Here is a 23,983-nt window from a genome sequence, read left to right on the forward strand (position 1 = left end):
ATTGAAATTGTGTACTGTATTTTGATGGTCACACCATTTTATCCCCAGAGTTCAGAAGGAAACATAACACTAAATAATTTACTTCAAAATTTCCAATTTTTTCGCCAAGAATGACCTTCCCTCAACTAAGACCTGCACATACCATTTAAAACCCAAGATGGTACCTCTTTATGGAGCAATTACTTTTCATTCTTCAGAAGCATGTGTCTAAGTCAATAATATTTTTGTATTTGTTCTCAAATACAAAGCTCTCAAACCCATCTCTACTGCCCTTTGTTATCAGCTGCTGACAAAGAAAGGATGAAATGTTCCACTAAGCCAAAGTTTTCAGTGAAATTTACTGGATTTTTCACTCACTCCTGTCTGTGCAGTATCCAGTACCATCTTACTTTCTGGATGGTTTAAAAAAAAAAATATTTCTCATCAAAAGATTAAAAATAAAGGAAAAATCCATTAATTTGTGTACTTAAGTAAACTTATCAGGTAATAAAATAAAAACGCTGACACCCATGTGTACAGTAAGCTTTGTTTTCAGGACCCTGAGCACGCAATGTTCTCTTCATTAAAGAATCTAGATTAACTAAAGAACTGTTGATTCCCCCACCAAGGTTCAAGCCCACAAATTCTGCTTTCATACACCAAGAACAATACATCATGACTTTTCTAGCATTTACATGAGAATCCTACTTTAGCAAGTTTCAGAACTTCTTCAGCCTGTTAAGACTTACAGAAATTTTGAACTTTAATTCATCTGTGTGAGAACACACCCAGCTTTTCAAGACCTAGCCTTTACCTTTTCTTTTTTAAGCCCACACTGCCTAGCACTGAGTACCCCCAAAAGATATACTCTAATTTTAACGGAATATCTCTCAACAGAAGCCATTTCCAGAAAAAAAGAAGGCACTTTGTCCCCTGTGCTCACTTGCCATGACACCAGTTACAAAAAGCTGTGACAGCAGCCACAGATACACACAAAAAAAAACCAACCCCAAAACTTAGGGCCTTCTTGAGACCAGCATCACTAATTTTCACTCTCTTCTGCCAGAATAACAGCCTCCCACACATCCTTCTAACTTAAGGTTCTATGAAAGCTGACCAAAAGTCCATTCAAATAGAATGGAATGACTAAGCCAAGTGTAAGTTATTTATTTTAATAGGTAAATAAAAACACTACTAGAAAGGAAAGCTGACCCGCACACCAACAGGAGCGTGCTCATCCTCTTTATTACTTCAAAGTACACAATAGATCAGAAGAATGTTCACCTGCTAATTCTAGTATTTAAAATGTGCATTTTGGACACCACAGACAAATATTTTTAGAGGAATTTTGTGTATGTTAGATACAACCATCATTTCATACCAATTCTACTTTACTGAAGCACATAGAGATGAACACAGAGATCTGCATTCTTTCTCGAGATGACCGGTGTTCTTGTGTGTGCACACATTCATATATACTGATGGCAACTTTCAGACAGACATTTTGTCCTAGCTATATGTGACAGTATTCAGACAAGGATCAAGAAAAGATCCTCTAATTGTAAAACTTATTTAAAAAGTTACTACCTTGCTGCTTTTTGTCGTTTTGTTTACTAAACTAGACTACTATGATCTGAAGTGGTAGTTAAAAAAACAAAGAGTAATTGTGCTTATTTACTTCCAAGAACAGATTTAGAGCTTCAACACAGGCATAACATTAATTTTTAGTATTCCCTAATTTTAGCTTAGTAACATACAGTGTTTTGAAGCAAGTCTTTAGGCTGCATGTTAGTATTTTTCTGATGGACACCTCATGCTCCATAGGTTGGAAAGCCCTCTGAAGCTCGTTTAATCCAGCAACACCGAGCACGGACTGGGTGCCACATAAACCGTAAGCAACCACAAACACCCTTTTTTTTTTTCCCCTCTTCTGTCACAACTGGAACCGTCCACGGACCACTAGATTTAGCAGCTTGCTATTTCTAAAAATAACACCTTAAAGGCCGCTTCCAGCTGACCTAAGGCTCCCAAAGAGGGGAAGTGAACTTCAGGCGATGAAAAAAAGGAGAGATGAGAAGGCCCTGGGTGGGGTGGCCGGCGGCCCCCGGCTTTGTGCGGGCTGCTGGCACAATGCAGTTCCGCCGGAGAGGCTGGGGCTGCCTCCGCCGCCGCCATGTTAGCTCCCGCCTCCATGTGCACGGGCTCTGAGGGGAGCCCGCCGCCCCGCAGCCTCTGCCCCCCGCCTCAGCTCACCCCTCCGGGGCGGGGAAGGGGGAACGCTCCCGCTATAGGGTTGTTGGAGGGAAGGGGGGGAAGCAGGCAAATAGAGGCACCGTTCCCCGCGGCGAGGGAAGAGCGGGGCTGGGCAAGGCCCCGCCGAGGGAAACAAAAGGCGGAAGGGGGGGGGGGGGAGAAGGAGCCGCGCCGCCGAGGGGGGTCTCGCCGGGAGCCTGGAGGGGGCCGTGGGCTGCGGGTCTGGAGCGGGAGAGCAGCCACGACCCCTCCCGGCCTCTGCCCTCCGCCGCTGCTGCCGCGGGAGGGAGCAGGGCGCCCGGCTGGCTCCCGGGGCGGAGGGAGAGGGCGGCCGACAAAAGGGGCCGGGGGACCCCCGAAAGGGGAAGGGGAAAGGCCGGGACGGAGGCGCTCGCCCTTCTGGAACCTTCCAGCGGGCGGCCCCTGGGGGCGACGGCGGGAACAACCCGCGCAAGGCCGCAGGCTCCTTCGCCCAGGGAGCAGGAGGGCACGGCCGAGGGGACCGGCCGTCCGAGCGGCACAAGAGGAAGGAAAATAAGATGGGGGCGGTTCAACGTCCTTTTAGGCAGCCCGACGCCGGGGGCCAAGGCTGGCCAGAAAGCGAGGGCCACCCGGGGTGAGGAGGGTGGGCGACCGAGAGGCCCGGAGCCCACCCTCGGGGCTGGGAGGGGAAGAGGGGACCGGTCGCCCCGCGTCCGCCGGGGAGAGGAGAGCGCACCTTTTTCTTCTCCAGGTTGCGGAGCTTTTTGTCGATCACGCCCAGGATCTGCTTCATGGCCTCGGTTTGCACCGAGGTGATGCTGCCGCCCGATGCCTGCGGGGCGGCCGCCGCTGCCGCCGGGGCTGCCTCGCCGCCCGGGCCCGCTTTCCCGCTGCTGCTGCTCGCCATAGTGCTGTTAGTAGCCGAGGGCATCTCTGTGTGAGACGGGAGAAAGAGAGAGACGCAGGGAGGAGAGAGCGAGGGCGCGTTACGGGGGAACGGGCCGCCGGAGGGGACACGCGGGAGGGCGGGCGCGCGCGCACACGGCCGCTTCCCCACGCCCAGGCCGCGCGCGCGCGCGCGCCCCCGCACCAGCCGCACCTGCCGGCGCGCGCCCACCCACCCACCAACGAATGAGACGCGGGGCGGTCACGTGAGCGGGCAGCCTCGCGCCGCGCTCGCCAACGGTCATTTCCGCTCCCCTCCCCCCCCCTCAGCTTGGACCCGCCGCTACCGCCCCGCCGGTGTCCGGAGGGGCCGCACCACCCTCCTCACCGTGAGTGGCCCGGGGGAACCCGGAGGAGGGGCAGGGGGGGAGGAACTTAGCGCGCCGCGCTGTCGCTGTAGGAATGGCCGCTTCAGCCGACTACCGGCCCCGCCGCCCGCGCTGCGCCCGCTACCGCCGCGCTGCTGAGGGGAGAGAGCGGCGGCGCGCACGCCTAGCGCGTAAGGCGAGGCGGGCGCGGGAGCGAGCGGCGGTGGGGTCCTGGCCGCTGGCGGGTGCCCGCGGAGAACGCCTGAGCCCACCCCCCGGCGCGCTTTAGGGCTCCTCTGGGGCGGGTCTTTCAGGCGGCGCGTCGAGTGCCTAAGCGCCAGACACAATAGGAGGGCGGGGCAGCCCGCCTCAGGACCCCGCCCGCTGCCGGCGGCGGGACGGCCCAGTAGGGGCTGCGGCTTCCCACCGGGCCGGGATCTGCTGTGGGGCCGGCCTTCCCTGCCCTACCATCCGTCGTGCTGGGTTGTGCGGCCCATGAAACAACCGGCGGTGTCGGGCTTGTTGCGGCTACCCCTGGGGAGCGGGGCGCTGCCGAGCCCTGCCTCCCCGAGGCGGCGGAGATGGCGGGTCGCCCCGGAGCCGGCCCCATCGTACCACTCCCGCCAGAAGCGGGACTCCAAAATATGTTTTTTGCCTTTTCATGCCTTGAAGGCACGTCCCTAAAACGGTAGGAGGGTTCCAGAGAGGTGGCGTGCCATGGGTGTAATTGGGCAGTAATAACTACATTTCAGTCACTGGAAACAGTTGCCTCATCTGTCTTTTATATTGCAGGTTGTGTTAGACATACCTGCATCTCTTTCCAAATACAGTCCTTGAATACTACACAACGTATTTGAGTTTAGTTTTACACAGTTCTGTGACCCAAAGCTGCACCGTGTCTAGGTAGCACTTGCTAAACCTTTATTTCTATGCTGACAACAACACAAATTTAAAGACATCGTACTGAAATAACATCAGGTTTTCTGTGCAGTAAAGGAAATCTTTGAGTCAATGTCTTGTTAGGTACAGCTTGAAAATGATAACGTCACTGCCTTCAGTGGGCTGGGGAGGTAAATAACACTGGAAAGGTTTTGGTATTTATTCAGTTGTCTTTCTGGAATTAATGGATGGAAGACTTCTGGAATATAAGGCCCTGGAAATTCAATTCCCAGTAGCTGCAAACTGAAGATAGAAGTTTTGGTTGTAATACCAGTTTAAGATTATATTTGTAATGTTTTTCAAAGCTATAGCTTTCTTGGATCTGTTTAATCACGGATCCACACAATCAATTGCGTTAACACAAGGAAAAGTGCTGTTTCTCCACACCAGAAGAGACATGTCTCATCACCAAATGATCTTCCTCACCAAATCCCTGCACACAATCGTGCAGTCCTTGCCCTTGGTTCCATTCTGACTCTTGCTTCCCAGGAGTTAATTCAAGTTGATAATCCAGCAAGAAACTATGTTCTTTGACCTCATGCTGTAGAACTTAACTTTGAATGGTTAGATTTTTTTTTCTTCATTCCATCTGTAAATATTATTTCCTGTGCTTCTACTGTTCGTGTATTCCTGCATTTTCTGTAGCAGCTCAATGCATTGTCACTTTATATTAGATTATTTGCTTTCCAAATCATTTCTTTTTGCAGAACAGGTTTTAAGACAAATGCAATAAATCAGCCAACCCAGCTATTTCAGTTGAATAAGTGAAGTACAAAAGAAATATCTTCAAATATTGAAAGTCAGTTTCTTTTCACTGTTCACCAGGAATTTTTTTTTAAATATATTTACAGTATTTCGTTTTTATCCGTTTACTTCTTGAAGCTTCTTACAGAGGGGTTGAAATCACCCTTTTCCCAAGTCAAGTACAGTATCTTCACGAAAATGTGAAGCACCTTGAGGCTTTTTGACCACAAAATATAATGCTTTAAAATAATATGAAATTGTTACATTCATTCCTATTCATTTCTCCTTTTCTTTACATTGCTGTTGCAATTCTGCATAAGCTCCGGACAGTGAAATTTTTCAGCCAAGTCGTAGGATCCTAATGTAGTTTGTACTCAAAACCGGTATTGCTGAGGAACTAAAAAAAAAAATCTGCAATAAAAGAGAAATCAGAGCTGATGGGAGAATTAAATAAAATAAGAATACATGTTGGACCAGAATAAAACCCTGATCTTGATATTTATGCTTCATTGGGACAGCATAAGGCAAAATAGCAAATGATCTCCAAAAAAAAAAATAGTTAAAAATACTGCTCCTGAGAGCAGTTATTACTTGAGATTACATGAGCAATAATTACATGACAATTACTGCATCAAAGCTTTTCATAATTACACTGGATGCTGTTTTGGTTAGCCAAAGGTGGGATTGAGCCTACTGCTAAGTTTACATGCTAAAGCATAAGTAACTATAAGCAAAGCATTAAGTACTTATTTTACACAAGGACTGCAAAAGGAGGACTTTCATATTACACTTTAAAAAGAAAAGACTTGTTAATTTAGCCTTACTAAATTAATTTAACAGATTCTTACTATAACATGGCAACTTTGTACCAAATATATCTGTCACTGTTGTGTTATAGCATAATGTAGTATTATGGTGCGTCGGCTCCGTACCAGATCTCTGGACCTTTCCGCAGTCTCTTGGAGCATCTCGGGTACAGCTGAAGTACGTGTGGCTCCGTGGTCTGCGCCAACTTTAGAAGTAAAACTTCCATACTTCCAAAATTCACTCGAAAATAACTTTCACACCAACAAACTGTTCTGCACAGTCTATCTCAACTCTTAAAACACCTCTTAATACTTAACGTGCTCATAAATTGAGGCAGATCACGCTGTCGTATATTCATCTACCTGTTTCATATCATTCCTCAGCAACCAGTGACCACAAATCCGTTGTACTTCTGTGCCAACAATATTGATCATCAACGCCCGACAGGGAAAACCCTACATAAGAATTCCCCACCCTCAAAGAAGAGTTGAGACCTCATCCTCTTTACTTTCAGGAGGCCTTGAACCACTTCTGATATGTGAGTAAGCTTCATCCTGGCAATCCCTGACATGACAAACTTGTAATTAGCACGCGGGCCCCCCAGCCTTTACATTTCTGAGATAAGTACCCCCTTAGCTACCACGTGTGGTATGATTTCCCTGGAAATCTGGATTCGGGTCTCTCCGCCTCTGACTCCTTTGATGTTAGGTAGCTGGTTGAAATCACACTTCCACTTAGTTATGGTGCAGAGCAAATCTTAGTTGTAGGGAGCTGGTTTGTATTTCATGTTTGTGAGCTGTATAAATGAAGGTCAGCTCTGGAGTTGCTGACTTTGAACTCATATTTGTTTAGTCACTATAGAAAGGCAAGAGAGGAGAGAAAGTCCTCCCAGCAAAGCTTATGTAGCACTTCCACAAACCTTTAGACTACAAAATTGCTCAATCTGAGGGAAGGTCTCCACCTCCCTGCTGGCAGCGTGGGGATCAGGATTTAGGAGACGCTTACCTTTGCTCTTCATGTTCCAGGCAAACATCTCCAATGCTGGGTTTTATTCATCATTAATTTATATCAGCTGTAATTGGAAAGTCTGAATACACCTTTTCTATTTGTTGGTTGGTTTCCAGCCCTCAAAAGGGCAGAACCCGAGACAGGTGTATTTAAAATACTTAAAATACACATAACCAGCCAGTTACATGAAAAAGAAGGTGGAGGGGAAGAAAGTCTTAAGCTTATTGGTGTAATCAGGGCTCAACTGTTGTATAAATATTCTGTGGGGACATAGAGCTTGCTCACTGAAGTATTGTCTCGGGCAGGGTTTTTCTGATCCTGCTTTATATCACTTTTTTTTACCCCTGACACACCTTCCCAGCCCTTCCCGTTTCACATTTCCTCCCTTTGCCCACTTGCTCGGGGACTTTTGACCAAGCCAAACCTTGCCACTCCCTCTGGGGAAAATCCTACTGGGAAGTACTACCAGTCCCCTGCCCCATTGTTCTTTCTCCAGGTAAAAAAGAAAAAAAGAAAGAAAAAAGATTGCTACTTCCAAGCAAGAGCGAGATGTCCTGTTAGTTCTTTGTGAGCTCCATGGACAAGCTGCGTCTCTCTCCAGCTCTGCCTTGTTCTGACCATTCCCATACAGGCAATGAAAGCAGAGAAATGGAGACATGCTCCTGTCTCCCCAAACCTGTGTTGAGGGATATTAGTTTTTTGGCGTAACATAAGTAAGTTTTAAATAGAATGAATCAGTTAGGATTATAATAGGATTATAACATGGTGTGATTTGTGCTGTTTGCCCAGCTTTACTGAGCTTGAGTAGCTAGATTTGCTGAAGGCTTTAGGCCACGATAGAAGTATTTTTCTTAGTAATTTTTCACTGTACACAGCTGCTACAGTGCTGTGTTTAGTCTTTTAGTATGGGAAAGTGTTTTGACATCACACTGTTGTTTTGGGAGTGTTTTTCCCAAGTCTGGGACTCTTCAGTTCTCCATGTTCTGCCAGTGAATGCAGGTGCACAAGGAGTGTAAACCAGAAGATAAGGCGGCTCCAACCCTCGTCTGGAACTGCAAATTAGCACAATAAGAGCCTGCCTGGCTGGACACAGAAGAAGAATCCAATTAGATGTTAGAAGACCCCAGACCAAAAATCACCATTGGACTAAACGACGCGTGGGCAACGCGTGAGGGGCAGCTGTATGGATCACAAGGGTATAATTGCCATGGGATTTCCTTGTTTGGTGTCCTTCTCTTTGGAGACACCCAGCCCAAGCCGGTCTTGCTGCTGTGCCTTTCAATTAATTTAATTATTTTATAAAATCCAACACCTGAGACTCTGCTGCGGGAAACCTAGGGTTGAGCCTGAAGAAGGAGGAAGCGTGGCCAAGAGTAAGCGTGTGTGTACGTGACACCACAAATGGTGTGTGAATGCTCGGGCAGCAGCTTCTCCTTTAAGATCTGGTACCCCAGCTCTGGGTCCTTCCATCTTCTGGTTACCCTCTTCTCCAAAACAGCAACTGGTCCTGCATCTCGGCAGCTTTCCCACCCTGTTGATATGTTCTCTACTTCCCCAAAGCAGGAACTCTGAACCACGGTGCGTAGTGTTCTCTCTTTAACTGCTGCATCTACTCCCTGTTCATATTCAGAATTATTCTGAGTAGTGCAATTAAATAATATAATGAATAATTTCTAGTTATTCTGTGGGTTCTGTGTTTTTTTCAGTAGGATCCATAAGGCTAAAATGAAATTTCCCTTCTCGCACGTTATCACGGATCTGTTCATCAACCAGTTCCTCAACTGATCTGATTGAATGTTCTGCAACTTGGAATGCCACTGAGAACATGACAGTAAGAACAGGGATAGAGGGAACCACAGCTCGATTTGAAAAACAGATCCTTTTCCACTGGTGGTGCACGGAAAATAAGAAGTACCAACCTCACTTTCCGGTTCCCAGATTTAGTATACAAGGATTATGGTTAGAAAAAGAAACAAACCAAAATAACTTACAAAATATCAACATTTAAACTGGAGTAATGAACAGCGGTCAACAGCATCTTTATTTGCCTTTGAGGTTACAAACTGACTTTGGAGAGTAGAACTGTACCAACAGCAACACTAACCCCGAGCAGGAGTCCTGTTTGGGAACAGGAGCCCTGTTTGGGAACAGGAGCCTGGGAGAATCTGAACTTTCACTCAGTTTTAATCATCTTAAGAGGGGCCCACTCTGCAAATTTCAAAAGCAGTGGTTCCTCTTGCTTATCAGAGTTTTAGAAAGTTACCACTTTGTTTTTATTTAGGTTTCCTTTTCCCAAAGGAATTTGCTCAGAGGAGAAAAATTCCCATTCTGTCTGAACCCACAGGCTGGCTAACTTTTATAACAAAATTAAACCCAAACAAAATAAACCTCTCTTTGAATGAGGATTGAAAGCTTGGTATATGTTTTTGTCTGCATAAAATTAAATTACAGGTTTTTTTATCACAAATGTTAAACATTGATGTGTTAGCAGCAAGATCAATAAAAAATTCAAAAGATACTTGTGTTCGGAGAGGATTAAATTATGTCTAATGGCATGTTTAGTCAAAACTAGCATAATTTCAATCCAATACAGCAAAAATAGATTAAATGCCACTAAATGATAGATTTCCCTACATAGCCACTGATGGGAAATCGTTATAAAATGCGTTTCTGTTTCTACTGATGTCACACAGTGCTTTCGCCCGGGCATGAAGCAATTGTTTACAAAAGTCTCCAGCTTACAGAAGTAAATAACCAGGCTGGGAGACTACTTTGCTACATAAACTATATGCAAAGTAGATCAAGCGTTCATTTTAATATACAAAGTCCCGACATAGGAAGGGAGTAGGTTGGTCATACATACCAAAGAAGCAGCCTCAACGCTGAAAAGCAGCTCAAAACTGCTTAGGGCTTTATATTTGCCTGAATTAGCTAATTTGAATGGGCTCAGCTTACCACTCTATCCGGAATGTTCTCTGCCTGTCCTCCCTCTAATTTACTTTCTCAGTCATCTTTTTGTATTTGTAAATTATATCAAGTAATTTTGTATTTATTTCCTTGCTGTTAAAGAAAATATTGGGCAGTGTTACGACAAATGCTGCAGCTCCAACCAAAACATCTTCCTAACCAGCAAGTTTCTGTTTGCTTTTGGGGCGTTTTTTTTTGCAACTGTGAGCCACTTTCTGTATCACACCGGTTTAAATGAGAGGATCGCAAAGCTAGAAGTCAATCTTAGCCTTATCACACTCTGAGTATCTTAGACCTCTTCTTCTGGAGAATATCTGGAGTGGTTGTCATCCAAGACTTGTAATCACCTCAAAAAAAATTCCTTTTTGTTTCAAAAATCTATTCTCTGTAACGGCAGAGATAAAATGGCGCTTACTGAAATGATATTCAATCCAGTCCTGAAAGGTATCATAAAAATCAATAGTTGGAGGCCAAAGATACTGTCAGGGAGCAGCAAGGGCCAGTCGCTCCCTGAGGGAGGCCAAATTTTACTGCAGATGGAATGGGAAACGTGGGACTTGTGATGTGTCTAATACCAACTTTTTCTCTTAATTTCTATAATGAACATGGGGATGTCCATGAACAGAGGAGTCCAAATAGTTCTTCACAGTCAAATGGCCAGATCCAGCTACTGCCTGCCCGCTTAGCCCCCAGTAAATTTGTGCCTAAGCTCTTCACTTCAGCTGATTTGGTCATGCATAGTCATTAGAAAAACAATGTTTTTTTCTAAAGATACTCATAATTTATTCATGGTCACGACACATAGTTTCCAAGTGAGCCTGAAGATTCCTAATCAAACCTCATGCACTCCAACTGGCACATCAAAATCTCCCTGCATATTGCATGCTTAAGAAAGGCAAAGGAGGAGTAAATTTGAAAGTAACTTAAGGTGAAGGATGAGTGGCTATGATTCTTACTGAGAGAAATTTGTCTTTGCATGTAACCTGCATCTCTTTTACTCCAGTATTGATGCTGCTGCTTCTCATCTTAAATATCCTGGACACAAATGCTAGGTTTTTCTCTTTGAAGCTGTCTTTGTAACACAATATGCTAACGCATTTGTATTTCTTCACAGTGTTCTTTGGCACGTCAAGCAACCCCAGTTCTTTCAATCTTTCCGTAAAGGTGAAGTTTATTAGACCTCTGACAATTCCTGATGTTTTCCTCAACGGTCTGTATGTACCTTCCGATGTAGAGCTTAAACCAGGGTGCATTCCTTCAGCCGAGTCCTTATTAAGTCATCCCTCCTCATTGCAAGGGGGCTGGACTAGATGACCTCTAAAAGTCCCTTCCAACCCAAACTATTCTACGACTCTCTGATTCTATGATGATGTCATGACATGGTTACATGATGTGTCTCATGGGATACATGCACTTAGATATGATGTTTGCTTTTTCTGCAATGAATTCACACTGTACGCTGATGTTCAGCTTGTAATTCATTATCACCTCCAGATCTATTTCTGCAGAAATACTGACTAACACATTACCCCTCAGCATGAGTTTATGAAGTTGCTTATTGCTGCCTAAGTGGACTTGTCCACATTGAGTTTAATCTATTTTTTTGACCATTTCGCATTTTGATTCCAAAGTATTTGACTTTTTTTCACAGCTTTTCATACCCTCTGTTCTACCATCCAGGTCATAATGAAAATATTAACTAGCATGGACGCATGAAGAAATTCCAGTGATACCTTGCTTCATATCTCCTTTCATTTTGAAAGGTTATCGCTGGCAATTATTCTTTAAGTAGACCAACTTTGCACCCTCTTTACAGTAGTTTCCTTTAGGTCATGTTTTCTTAGATTCCTTATGAGTCGTGTGAGAAAGTGTTAGAAATCTTATTAAAGGCATATATCTGCTTCTCCTCTGTCCATGTGATATTCTTTGTGGAAAGAAATTTAATAGTTTGACACAGTTTGGTTTTGAGGAGTTTACGTTGACTTATTCATCTCCTTTATTTCCCAATCACTTAGGATGTTTCATGAAAAAAGGCAGAGCATCTCTAACTTAATTTAGAAAGACCTGGTATACAGCTCGATCCGCAAGTGGCTACGTCAACTTGTTGCTTTCATTTTGTTTCCCAGCTGAAAAACTCTCATTATGGCTTTCACATGGCAAAGTTTCTCCCGATGTGAAAAGAGAAAATAGTGCTGATGTGTAAATCCCTGTGCACTGAGATAAGAAGATGCCTCTTTGCCGTCTGGCTCTTGTGTACTTGTTTATACTGACCTGCTTATCTCAGGCTTTATCATATCATTTACACTTCTTAACCTAACGTCTGGTTTCCAGTACAGCATAGTCAGAAAGGAACAGGAAATATTTAAAACCTCTTATACAGTATATTCCTATGTGGAAAATAAAAGTGTGCTTAGTAAGCATGACTAAAAGAACTGGAAGCTGCTGTAAACAACAGCGTTTGAAACCTCTGCGCTTAACCAAGGACAGGTTGCACATTACAATTCCAGTGTACAATCTTTAAATCCTACCAATCTAACCATGAAGTAAAAGAAAAGAAAATGACAGGCTGTTTTATGGTTCTTTTTATAGCATATTTAAGCACAAATGTCCTATCTTTCAAAGGTTCTGAGGACATACAGTTCTCATGCAAGTCAGGTATGTTTTAAGATTCAAAATATATTGACCATACTTGAACACTTTTCTGTCTATGTTTTTGTCTACTGCTGTAGTGTCTATCTATCTGTCCGTTTAGGTGATAAAGTAGTCATATAGATGACATTTCTTCACAGTGGGTAGAACTGCGTCTCACAATGAATACTTGGAAGAAAAGAATGCAGAAAGCCTTAAACCGTGTAGGTATGAAATACCTCCAGTCCAGAGGAGAGCAAGGAGGGGTTGATAATTCTCACACTACAGTCAGTATTTGAGGCTCGGCTGAGCTATTTGGAAGAGAACTAATCACAGGCCTTAATGCTAACGGTCTGCTCTGAAGAAAACCAATGTCTTTTGCAGTCATGAAATTATCTTGAAGGACTCTTCAAGTCCAAACTCTTCAAGTCCAAACTCTTCAAGTCCGCTGGGCAGTTCTATTCCCCAGACCCCAGCGGTGAATGGGTTATACGTATCTTTGAAGAGCAATAGATCTATTCACCAGGCAGCTCTCCGAGTAACAAACACACAGGGTAAGGCCCTACTGCAGCTGAGGAAGTAAGAAATTTGGGACCATCTTTCTCTAAGGAGCCTGTAGCACGTCTAGTTTATCTGAGACCAACACAGGATTTAAGGTTTAAAAAAAGAATAATATTTGTGATTCACTGACATTAGTAACTAACGTATTGCAATAATAACATGTTACGCTCTGAGAATTGCAGTGACAGAACAATTATCTAATTAGGCAGTAAAATTAATTACATCATGTTTTAATTACTTAATAACTGAGAAATTGTCATCAGGGTGAAGGCTGGGAAATGTCATGAAAAATTATCGAGGAGTACAATTTGCTGGTTAACAGAAAGTTTTCCTTGCAAGCGTGGAAGCAGGCTCACATCAGCTCCTCACAGGCCCACCACCGAGTTTTGTTCTGCGTCACCACGTCTGTATCAGACTCCATTTGGGGACAGGAGACCTTGCTGGACCTGAAGAGCTGAAGGCAAGTGCCAAAACCTGGGGTTGGCAGCAGTAAGTAGGGCGGCGGCTAGAGAGGGAGAAAACCCCAGTCCAATTGGGGGAAGTTGGAAGTAGAAGACGAGATTGGAGAAAGAGGAGCACTAAAGAGGAGCACTGAAGAGGAGCATCCTGGGCTGCATCAAGAGAAGTGTGGCCAGCAGGTCACGGGAGGTGATTCTACCCCTCTACTCTGCGCTCGTGAGACCCCACCTGGAATACTGTGTCCAGCTTTGGAGTCCTCAACACAGGAAAGACATGGACCTGTTGGAACAGGTCCAGCGGAGGGCCACGAAGATGATCAGAGGGATGGAGCACCTCTCCTATGAAGACAGGCTGAGAGAGCTGGGGTTGTTCAGCCTGGAGAAGAGAAGGCTCCAGGGAGACCTCATAGCAGCCTTCCAATATCTGAAGGGAGCCTGCAGGAGAGCCGGAGAGGGACTCTCTGTCAGGAAGTGTAGTGACAGGACAAGGGGTAATGGTTTTAAATTGGAAGAGGGGAGATTTAGATTAGATATTAGGAGGAAATTCTTTCCTGTGAGGGTGGTGAAGCACTGGAACAGGTTTCCCAGGGAAGTTGTGGGTGCCCCATCCCTGGAAGTGTTTAAGGCCAGGCTGGATGGGGCTTTGAGCAACCTGCTCCAGTGGAGGTGTCCCTGCCCATGGCAGGGGGGTTGGAACTCGATGATCTTTAAGGTCCGTTCCAACTCTAACCATTCTATGAATCCCAGTTATTTTGGGACTACAAATTGCTGCCAGGAAGTCAACAAAGGCTGATGTGATTTTGAGCAATGCCGGGCCTGCGTGGTGCTGTGGCAGGAGCTAGTTTGGTCCAGAACTCAAGAGCCTGCAAAAGTGCCGTGATTTGGCTGATGATGGCTCATGCTGCAAGCGGTGTGTTGCATTGGGTGCAATGAAGCCATACCGCACCGAAATCTAAATCTGCCAAATGTGTGATTTGGAATAAGTCTTGGGGATACAATACTTTACCAAGAACCTTATATGATCCAGGATTTTCGTATAGGGTTGTTACTGGAGCAACTTTCCAAGTTGAGCCAGACTACTTGAAACACAGTCTGATGTTTAAACTGCTGCTGATGATGATTAAAGTAGTAACTGTGATGAGAAAGGCAGACAAACAAGAGACAGTCTTTAAATAAAGAGTAGACACAAAAAAAAAGAAAACATTCAAATAACGTGTGTCTGTGAACCAATGTGTTTGTTTTTGCAAGACAGGTTGCAATTAACATTTGAAAAAGTATGCAAATAATGTTTCATGCAAATATTCCCTTGGACACAGGCTTGTGATCTATTAATTATTCAAAAACGACGCAAGCATTTTGTCATTACTGTCTGTGGCATGTTCTTTGCTTTAATCTGTCCTTTGGTCTTGGAGCTGCCAGATTTCCATAACTGGGTCACCTAGTTCTTTCTCAACTTTGCTTTCTGCTGTGAAATGAAAAATTAGCATTTTCTGTGACATACATTCAGGGCTTCTACAAAGAGCTTGAATGGCTACTCCAGAAAGTAGGGAATCCTGAAATATGTGAGAAAATATGCAGGAAAGAATGAATTCATAGTTGTGGATAAGATGAATTTTTAGTGACCTTTGCAAACATGGTCTAGGATGAAAATTGTTAGTGGGCTAAAGAAAAAGAAAAATGTCCCTTGATGCACAGGAATGATATTAGTACATTCACTCTTTGTGCTTTACATAGTGAAAAACGCTACTCTAGTGCCCAATAATAAATTAGACTAAAATATTATAATAATTATAACAATAGGTATAATCATAATTTAAAAATCTTTTAAAGTCGGAGATACGTGAGTCATTGTGAGTGATTTATTAATTAAAATTGGGTTGAAAAGGTGACAGGTGACATTAAAAGTATTTGCTATTTTAACCACTAGAGGGCGTTCAAGAGCTGCTTTAAAAATCCATTTTTAACTCAGCCCTTGAACTCCAAAGCAAGGTTGAAGGAGGTTTGAAGGAGGAACAGGGAGAGATCTCAGGGAGAGGCTCAGTTCTGACTCCTGCTGGCCTACACATGCTTGTGAAGAAGAGTATGATGAAGGAATGGAGGCAATCCTTGACTTTTGACCTTCTGTCGTGATTATCCTCAGCAGGTGACATGCCATCAAGCGTACACATCCCTAGTGGCAAACAGTGCATCAGAGGCAATCATTAGGAAAAAGTAATCTTGGAAGTGTTTGTCCTGAAAGGTGTATTTTTTGTTTTCATTTTATTAAGAAAAGATATGGATTGCCTGTTCTGAGGATGAGTAAGCAATGCCATTTCTAGTCCTGTCTCCCAACCCTCCAAGGTTGGACACTGCACAACCTCTTGGGCAACCTGTGGTCCTATTCGTAGAGCTCCGGATGTTGTTGGTCATCTTTGCTGCCAGGAACACTGTGAGCCCATGTTCAGCTCCCTGTCCACCAAGTGACTCAGGCTGTTTTCAGCAGAGCTGCTCCCCAAGTAGTTGCTCCTACCCTGTGTGGTTTCCAGGGGCTCTTCCTTCCCAGAAACAGAAGAAACATCTAAGGGGATAAGTGGTTCCATTGCTTTTTTTATTCTCCTATGTGAAAAAAAAGTGTAGGTGTATCAGAAAAAATTAATGAAAGCCTTCTGGCTGAAAATAATTCCAGCAAGTCTTAACTGCCTTTCCCCTTGCGCCGCTCATTCAGGAACCATTGGGTTAATTTGTAATTTCTAGTGTACAGAAATGTATAGATTTGGGGACCCGTTCATTAAGCTTACATCAAGACTTTACATTAGCACTCATTGATTTTGAGGATAATATATTGTTAGCCTAATTTTCGGATTTCTACAACATCAGTATTAGTTGTAGATACTGAGCCCATTTGGAAACCAAACTGAGCAATGATTGCTTATATAAAGAAAAATTGTGTGGCAATCTGCATTTCCTAAGTACTGTTTCTTCTGCTAGTATGAAAACCACCTTCTGACAAGGTCTTCTGGCAGGCAAGCAAGGGGGTTTTTTCCTACCGTTTGTATTAGTGGCAGTTATTTGCAGTGTAACCAGAAGTGGATGCAGCAGAACCTGTTGTAATCAAAATCAGCCCAGAATTGAACATTTCAGTACCCTTGGTCTTCCACGTAGTGTTCGGTATATACTAAAAGAGGGGAGCTGGGCTTTGTACCATTGCGATCAGTGGAAGTTGGGGTGAGAAGTCATTGTTATGAGTAAAAATTACAAGATTTTTGCTTGAGTCTGATCTTCAGGACTTGTTAATGATGATGCTGAGGAATCCAAGCTAATTTTCCTTTCAGTAGCTCTCTCTTCTTTTTCAGCTGCAATGCTCGCTTGTCTTTTATCCACTAGAAGGCAGAAGCGAGGTTTCATGAGTGCATTTACCAAAAAAAAAAAAAAATTCCACAGCAGGAAGATTTAAAGTGAAGTGACTGCCGCTGTTTTTCTATGGTTTCATCATCTTCATTCCACCAAGCACTTCTCATTTTCAAGGGTCCCAAGGCCATCACAAACTTGACCTAACATAAGCATTGCATGCAGAAATCATGCTATCTGCAAACAGTAGCTCAGCGGTGGGCTGCGACGCTGCTCAGCCTCACGGGACACGCAGGGAAGAATATATTATCTAGCTGAAACTTCAGGGGGAATTTTAAAAGGCAGATTGTAATTAACTGAGTTGGAATTTGGCCAAGGCAGAGACTTTAATATGTCTTCTTTCCCCGGCTCTTTTTTTTTTTTTTTTTTGGAAGGCTCAGGAGTCATATAACACCCTTGTCTAGAGCTTATGCCTTTGTCAAATCCATTTCAGTCCCATTCCCGTCGGAAAGGTCCGGCCGTGTGGCTGGGGGACAGTTTAGCCCTTAGCCGTGTGTGTACGTGAATGTGTTCAGCGTTCTCTCATCCGGGTCCCTTTTCCAGGATCCCACCTCATCCTCACGTTTTTCCACCGTAGCTGGTCCCAAACCTTGGTTTGGCATCCTTGCCTACTCCTGATTTCTCTGTCATTCTTATGCTCTGTAATACCTGCTGTCTTTGGAGAAGCTCCTGCATCAGCAGCGATCAGGTCTTTCTAATTTAATGCAGCCGCTCCTGGCCTATAGACTGTTAGTGCTCTCTTTCAGTACATATTCTAGACCATTGCCTGCTCTAGTGGAGGTGTCCCTGCCCGTGGTAGGGGAGTTGGAACTCGATGATCTTTAAGGTCCCTTCCAACTCTAACCATTCTATGATTCTGGATTTGCTTGCATGTTTTCAGCTTTTGGCTAAGCACATCTTTTTACTTTTTCCTCCTTTTCCTTAGCACCAGTTAAACTCCCTAAGCATAGATAAAAAAAATGCCAGTTCATTCCAAGACAGAAACGCTTTCTCTTATCGATAGATTTTTAAACTCAAGATGACTGCAGCAGTTTTGTCAATTAGCAGAGAGAATCAACTTTAGCTCATTTATCTGACAATTATGCAATGTCATTTGCATAATGTGAAATTTAGATCTTCCATTGTCACATGCTTCAACTCATTTACTATCCTAATGTCCATTTGAAGTACATGATGAAAGCGCCGGCGCATTCCTAGTCCTTTGTTTCATACCCGACTTGGTTTGAACCAGGTGCTTAATTTTCTGCCAGTTCCTATAGCACTGCAGGAGTTCCCAGCGTTTGTCCTACCAATGTGCTTGTCTGAATGTTGTATCGGTTTTGCTTCGTTCTGTAATGGCTCCTTCCAAACAAAATGCCTTCATAGCATCAAGGAAAATAACAAGAACTTTTAAACCCCTTTCTTCCTTTTTTTTCCCTGTCAACTGTAAAAATCCGTATATCTGATTAATGCAACTTCATCCACATCTGCAGCCATGCTTTTTTTCTCTCACTGCTCCCTCTAAAACCAGGTTTGATCTGTTGGCTATTACTTTCACCCGAAATTTTTCTCTTTACTGACAGTAAGCTTTCACCTCCATAATTATCTTTATCAGCAGGATCTTCTTTTGCCAAGACTGGGACAACTATTGCCTTCAGCTAGTCACCTGGTAGTCTCTCTCCCTCCCACAACTGTTTGTATTTTTGTATTTGTACGGGCTCCACAACCTTTCTCATTTTTAACTGATTCACTGCTCTGGTTGTTCTTATGATCCCGGCTGAGCACTGATTCGGCACTGCCTTACAAGTTAACAAGTCTGTTCTTGTCAGGTCAAGTCAAGATGGTCACCATGCCAATGTTGTGTTTGATCCTTCACGCTTAGTACACAACCCATTCCCACCAACTCCCAGTAACCACATCGTTGCCATTAACGGGTGTTTCTTGTGGGTCTTCATCAAGTGCTGATCTTCTTTAACGCATGAGGTCTAACAAGAAAGACTGCACAAGAAAGTAGGGCTTAATTCTTGAAGCGGTATCTATTACAGTCACTTTTTTTAAAAAATGGAAGGACCATACTATGTTAGCCTTTCAGATCTCATCCCCATGGCCCCGCTCCCTGAAGTCTATGAATAAAGACAGTCTGGGTGGCAAGAATACTTAACAATTCAGGGGGCAGCTATGGAGTGAAACAACTCACCCTTCCTTTCCTGTCTCTCTGTTAGTAGTCAAACAGTTAAAAAAAACTAAGACTTTTTTTTTCCCCTGGTGTGTATGGGACTGCATTCATTATTTGTACAAGTATTGTCAGATCCAGTCTGAAATCTTCATGTATACCAGGTTTTAAACATCATGGCAACAAGTTATATAGATCAGACGTTCATTGGGTAAAAAATAAAATCTTTCGCCATTAAAAAAATGTATTTTCTTTTAATGTCATGAAATGTCTCCTTACTTTTGTGCTATGGAGAGGGCAGATGGGACCACGACTGACTTTACTGTGACTTCTCCTGTTGTTCATTATTATTCACATCTTTGTTATGGGAAAAAAAAAAAATTAGCACTAACTATTTATGATTTGAGTTTTAAAGTCCTTCTGTGTATTGTTCCTATAAATGTTGTTGATTATAAAAACAGATGCACTCAATTATTTCTGTGACAGTAAACCACGTGGTTTCTTTTCATTGTGTTCTGGCTGCATTTTTGACCTTAATCATGTACAGCATCTCATTCCTTAACTTTTCTCTCTCTATTATCTGTTAGGTCCCTTCACCTCCTTTCATTTTTATTTTCCCTTCCCCCTGCCCATAATATTTTCACTTTCAGAGTCCCAGGAATCCCTTCTCTCCTGCGAACCCCTACTTTGATGTATCCGTGTGTGCCTTCAGTGGAGCTGCTGAGCCCCTGCAGCTCCCACTGCAACAGAGGTGAAGATGGTCAGCAACTTGCAGAGCAAGTATTTGGGTTTCTCAGAGCTTAGTACATTTTGTAGACTTCCCTTTTTCACCGTCAGTGTGAAATATATATGTAATACATACTGTGACATTTGATGGAAGGGTGTACAGGGGTGTCCTTTCCCGAAAATAAGAGAAAGGGACCCTCAGAGGTGTCTTGCTTAACGTGGATGTTTCATTATGCGGGGCCGTGGGCTGCCGATTCTGCCTTCAGGATGGGTTTGGAGAAAAAAAAAAACCACACAACAAGTTTTTTGTTTTTCATTCCTTGTAGAGGCCATTTCTCGGTTGGTTCCGTTGCTATCGCTTTGAAGCCTGTTTTACACACCCTCGTGAAAGGAGTGTTTGTGTCTCTGTGGAGGCCGATAAGGATGCGTGAGAGGTGGTGGTCTCACCCCACCCGCTGACCACACAGCCTTTCCCTTTCCTCCTCCTTCGCCCGCGCTTTTTGAGATGCCGGGACATGTGGGAGGAGGGATAGCTCTCTCCTCATTATCACGACGCTGCAGAGAAAGCACTCGGCAACATCTGCCTGAGCTTCGCTCGCTGGGTTTATACCTTCTGTTTCCAGCTCTGTCGTTAAGTAACTTTATCAGCTCCTTCAGCTGCTCTTCAGCAACACACGGGGTGTCTGCTCAGGGGACAATTCTGCAGCATATTCGGGAAGCTCTACAGCTCTATGAATTTTGGGAAAGGATGGCCTCAGGTGGGGGTGGTAGGTTTGGGCTAGCAGTACTGCATATTTCTATTGATTGCTGTCACTACATTGTCAGGAGACAAGGTTGCCTTCTAGCAGTTTCCTTCATCAGTCAGGGACGTGCAAGAAATATCTTTTAATCCTCCCACCATCCCTCTTCAGAAGCTTTTACCCTCTAAGGAAGGACCTCAAGGGAATACCATACATAGAGCTGATTTCTTCTCAGCTTCCCGCAGCTAGGACCTGGTGGGAACACAACAAACCATCTTCTGGGAGCTCACACTCTCACAGGCAACCACCACCTTCAAGGGGAGCCGCTCTGGATGGCAATAGGCAGGCAGGCCATCCCATATGCCCAGCAACATGGCTCTTAGACCCTCTGTGCTAATCCAGAACATCACCACATGCCCCTTCTCTTCCCATAGCATTTTTTTTCTGCGGGTGACATGTTTGTAATCCTTTTTCTGAATACTTCTCACTCCATGTAGTTGTCACTGCACTTCTATTGCACAGCTCATTTTATTTCAATTGTATATGTTTTACCTTTCTTGGATATTCCACCCTGGTAGTTCTTTTAGATACTATTTTTGGTTAGAGAAAACTGATGTTCCGCTTATTGGTATCGATACCACGTATGCTCCTGATCTGGAACCACTTAGGCACATAATTATCCAGGAGATTTTTATGCAGCCCTGTTGAGTTCTGCCTGGATAGTTGCACGATACGAGAATCTTTGTAGGACTAGGCTTTCGTCTGCAGATGTTTTAGGCCAGCGACTGTTTTTTATGGCATGGCTGGCATAGTAGGTGTACACCTGAGAGCTAGAGCCTCTACAGGCTGCTGGGATGATACATAAAGAAACTCAGGGAACAAGGGAGAAGTTGACACATGGTCCAGCTAATGTGTTTCTTCCCTCCTTTTTGCTTAGAACAGATATTATTGTAGTCTCAAAAGGAGCTTTCCTAAATTAACATCAGCTGCATAACTTAAGCGTAGACAAATTTCACCTGAGTCTCTTTCCTGCTGCTTTATAAGACCATCAGAAGGGGATCTATTTTACTAGATGTGTATACATGTTATCAGCCTGCACTAGAAAACCTTTTATTTTGCTCTGAGTTTTATCACCAAGTAATCTTTCAGGTATTTCTACAATTGAGTAGATGTTTAATAGCCAGGGACAAGTCTAGCATTGAAGAAAATATATTTTCAAAGTAATTTGGGGGAACCTGACAAGACTCTGTTACTGCTGGCTCCTAACTGTGTTTTCTTCCTCTTGTGATAGATCTGGTTGTGTCAAGAAAAGTCTCTATGGACTTGGTTTAACAAAGGCATGATGGATCTGACCCTTTGTGTTCTTTGCCATTAAAGCTAGAAAAATGTTAGCTTTTTGCTCTGTTGCTATCTTGCCAAACATCATTTTACTCCCAGGAAGGACTGACTTTGAATCATGTTAGGTGCAATAGTTACCCACCTGGGCTTGGATCTTTTGTCCAAGCATGCCAACTTTTTTTTTTTTTTTCCCTTTATGTTGTCAAAGATTTTGATTTATTGTGCTTCCGCTCTTTCAGAGTTAACCTTATTATCTTGAAAAAAGATTTTCCTGATCAGTCGCCACAATAAACAAAGGGTTCATTTGCAAATCTGCCTGGGGTGATTATAGACATTCAGCACGTATGGATCCCTATTGCTCATGATTTATTATGAAAGACAGTGTATCTATGGGATGCATGGCTAGCAAATTTAGAGGGGATAAAGAGCTCCTATCCCAATTAGGCTGGTGAAAATAAGTAGAGGGGAATGGTGAGAGATGCAGAAATAAGACTGTTATTTCTGATATTGTAATGAAGAGGGAGAATCTCTTCAAATAGCCCCCCCAAAATTTCACTGTTCATTTAAAATATGCCTGCTTGTTAGAAACCGCCTCCCAGGCTTGCTGGTGCTGCTATTGTTAATTACTGACTCATCTGACAGCTGTTTGAAGGAGGTTAAGGATTTTGATTTGTTGGATAATATGTGGCAGCAACAGCAAATGGGAAGCCTTTTGGGATCCTGCTATTGAATCAAGCCCTGGAGATACCAAATATAACGGTACCGACATGATGGAGAGCGAGCTCATTCCTATCAAACCTGCAGGATAGAGAGAGGGAGGTGCCAGACTCGTCCTTTGGATGCCTTGGTGGAAAGGTGGCTGGTTTTTTATTCCAGACCAGGAGGGCTTTTTTTGTGGTGGGGTCTTGTGCTTCTTACCACTGCTGCAGTGCTGGTATGAAGTAGCTCAATGAAGCTTTACTGTGGTTGTGCCAACTTTGAGGCAGGGACAGTACGTAAGATATCTGAGTCTAGTTAGGTTGAAACTCACCCCCCCCCTCCTTCACCTTCCCAAAAGCCCGAGCTAGTTCCAGGAGATGCTGGCTACAGTCCAGGCCAGGGAGAGCTGACGGGGAATAACTGCTGGATTTATGATTTTGGGTATACCTACTTTTGAATGGCTTTCAGCTATATGATTGCAGTATGGTCAAAGAATGCAATATACCTAGGATTTTCTGTGGTGTTTTGTTTGCACAATTTCATAGAAACACCAAAATAAATTCCGGAAAGCCCTGCTGATATTCTTGATGCTCTTGTTTTGTTGTTTCATTGAATATATGATGAATTTTCTCTCTGACTAAAACTTGACCTTGTTTTATCTTGGAGCTGCAGCCATAACTTTGTTTTAGTTTTAGAAGTGCCATTCATTTTTATAGCAGCAGATTCAGGAGAAGAATCTAGTCTTCTGTCTTCAGAAACCACAAGTTTCCGGTTCACGCTAAAATATGAAATCCCAGTCTTCTTTTTCACCTCCAAGATTGTAACATAAGACATGGATAATTGTTTATAATGGATTATAAAAAAAGCATTTGTGTGATCACAGCTAAGCCAGAAGTTCAAATTTGCTAATCCTCTGGTGGACATTTCTAACTTGGTGAAATGCTAAGATAAAGATATTTTCTTGTCAATATCTTGTCTTGTTTTTTAACTCCAGCACAGAAAGTGAGACCAATCAGACTCAAGGATTTAAAATTAAGAGTATAGTGCAGTGCAAAATATTCTAATGTTTTGCTAGTTGAACTGCTAATTTTTAAAATAATATTTCATAATTAATGTTCTTCCCACCAAATCACTCACTCCATTCATTCCGATGTCCTTCTTTCTAATTTTACCTCAGCTGGGATCCCAGTGTGACTGATGCTGTACAAACACCAGTCTGAGATGGATCCCACACAAATAGTTTCCAAGGACAGGCAAAAGGTGGTAGAAAGGCGACAGTATCATTTGACTACGCAAATGGAAAACTTGCAGAGGCAAATGAGGCAGTCTTCCCAAGATCACCCCGGGAACCTCTGGCAAAGC

At 43.6% G+C, this 23,983-nt stretch overlaps 1 protein-coding gene across 3 annotated transcripts in view; it reads right to left on the minus strand.

The window, feature by feature from the left end:
- Positions 1 to 3,649, minus strand: part of CAPRIN1 (cell cycle associated protein 1) — a 37,381-nt gene extending 33,732 nt beyond the window's left edge. For all 3 annotated transcript variants that reach the window (XM_074149084.1, XM_074149085.1, XM_074149083.1), the window contains exons 1-2: positions 3,488 to 3,649; positions 2,951 to 3,147 (exon numbers count right to left, since the gene is read on the minus strand). In XM_074149084.1, coding sequence (XP_074005185.1) covers positions 2,951 to 3,145 — 195 coding nt within the window. In that variant the 5' untranslated portion in view covers positions 3,146 to 3,147; positions 3,488 to 3,649. The remainder of the gene's footprint in view (positions 1 to 2,950; positions 3,148 to 3,487) is intronic.
- Between the last annotated feature and the right edge of the window lie 20,334 nt (positions 3,650 to 23,983).

Source organism: Numenius arquata, chromosome 6 (assembly GCF_964106895.1).
Source record: "Numenius arquata chromosome 6, bNumArq3.hap1.1, whole genome shotgun sequence".
Taxonomy (NCBI): Eukaryota; Metazoa; Chordata; class Aves; order Charadriiformes; family Scolopacidae; genus Numenius; species Numenius arquata.